Here is a 1,648-nt window from a genome sequence, read left to right as displayed (position 1 = left end):
GCTTTCCGGGTGCCCGCTGGGGCACCCGAAAAAAGGGCAGAGGGAGGAGAAATCAAGGCGCGGCTCAGCTCCCGGAGCTGTCTCCCCGGCGCAGGATTCGCATCGGGGGGCTGCCCATTAAAAGAGACGGGCACGTAGCGCCGAGGGGCTCATCGAGCGAGCGCTGGGCACCGATTGAGGGGGGTCCCACGGGGGAAAGGAACACAGCACGGGATGGCGGGGAGAAAGCCGGCCCCAAGGCACCCGCGCGGGGCGGGCACCGCAGGGTTGTGTAAGCCACGTTCGCACAAAAGCAGATTAGAGCTAATCACGGCGGCCTGATCGCCCTGCGCTGCCGAGGGGGGGGGGGCAGCAGATGGCAGTGCCCAGCCTGGGGGAGGGGCTGGGCACGGGGGGAAGCCCTCCCCCCGACAAACCCAGCTCTGCCAATCACTGCACAGGCTCCGCTACTCTGGGCAGGGAGGAGGCGGGACGCCGGGGTAGATGGGCTCGTGGGGCCAAGCCAGACGGCAGGCAGGAGGCGGGACGCCGGGGGACATGGGCCCGTGGGGCCAAGCCGGCCGGCAGGCAGGAGGCGGGACGTTGGGGGAGATGGGCCCGTGGGGCCGAGCCGGGCGGCAGGCGGGATACCTGGGTGGATGGGCCCATGGGTCTGCTACCATTGGGCGACGCCCAGTGTTCCTGCCCTTCCCGGAGGAGGGCACGGGAGCAAAGGGCTGGCGGGCTGGGCCCCCCAATCATGGCACCGGATCTGCTGCAAAACCCAACTCTTCTTTATTTAGAAAAATAACCAACAGCGCCCCAACAGGGGGGCAATAACTTAGAGCAACGCAACACGGTGCGAATGGGGAGCAGCCCAGCCCCACGTGCCACCCTGGCACCAACACAACATGCGAACTGGGGCTGAGAACAGGGCCCCTAGGGCAGTGGGGAGACCCCTGGGACCGGGGGGGGGTCTGTGCCCGGGGGGTGCAGGGTGTGACGGCATCAGGACGCCCCACGGGGAACCCGCTTCATCTCCACACGCCGCCCCCCTTGCCGGTGCGGGCACCGAGCTGGGCTGCCTTCCGCCCGCCCTTGGCAACGCCGTGGGTCTTCTCAGGGCCGGGTCGGGCGCCAGCCGGGCGCCGGGGGGGACCCACCTGCGGGAGAGGGGAGGGTGAGCGGCCGGGAACAGAGCCCCAGGCCCTGGGGGAAGGGTGCGACCCCTCAGGATGCAAAGCAGCCCTCTCCCTCAGCGCCCTGCCCCATAGCAATCCCCAGAGCCCGTCACCCACAGAGCCCAGCCTCACAGCCCCCCACAGCGCCCAGCACCCACAGAGCCCAGCCCCAGAGCCCCCCACGGCGCCCCACCCCCACAGCGCCCCCCCCCCCCCCCCCCCGGCAGACTCACCTCTCTCCTGCCGGCCTCCGGCAGCCTGGGGTCAAGGTTCCTGCGGGCGGCCGGCTTCACGTGGCCCCCGTCGCCCTTCACGTCGGGCCTGGGGAGCAGCAGATAGGAATGGGCCAAGAGAACCCAGGAGTCCTGGCTCCCAGCCCCGCCCCTGCTCTAACAACTGGACCTCACGCCCCTCCGAGAGCCAGGAATAGAACCCAGGAGTCCTGGCTCCCAGCCCCCCATGCTCTAACCCACCAGCCCCCACTCCCC

General features: G+C 70.1%; 1 protein-coding gene across 1 annotated transcript in view; it reads right to left on the bottom strand.

The window, feature by feature from the left end:
- Positions 1-768: 768 nt before the first annotated feature.
- Positions 769-1,648, bottom strand: part of CNTROB (centrobin, centriole duplication and spindle assembly protein) — an 11,824-nt gene continuing 10,944 nt past the window's right edge. Inside the window, exons 19-20 of the mRNA XM_029913633.1 lie at positions 1,394-1,481; positions 769-1,142 (exon numbers count right to left, since the gene is read on the bottom strand). Of these exons, the coding sequence (XP_029769493.1) occupies positions 1,014-1,142; positions 1,394-1,481 (217 nt within the window). The 3' untranslated portion in view covers positions 769-1,013. The remainder of the gene's footprint in view (positions 1,143-1,393; positions 1,482-1,648) is intronic.

This window comes from Terrapene carolina, unplaced genomic scaffold (assembly GCF_002925995.2).
Source record: "Terrapene carolina triunguis isolate 2854851 unplaced genomic scaffold, T_m_triunguis-2.0 Scaffold751, whole genome shotgun sequence".
In the NCBI taxonomy this organism is placed as follows: domain Eukaryota; kingdom Metazoa; phylum Chordata; order Testudines; family Emydidae; genus Terrapene; species Terrapene triunguis.
This window is presented reverse-complemented; position numbering and strand designations above follow the sequence as displayed.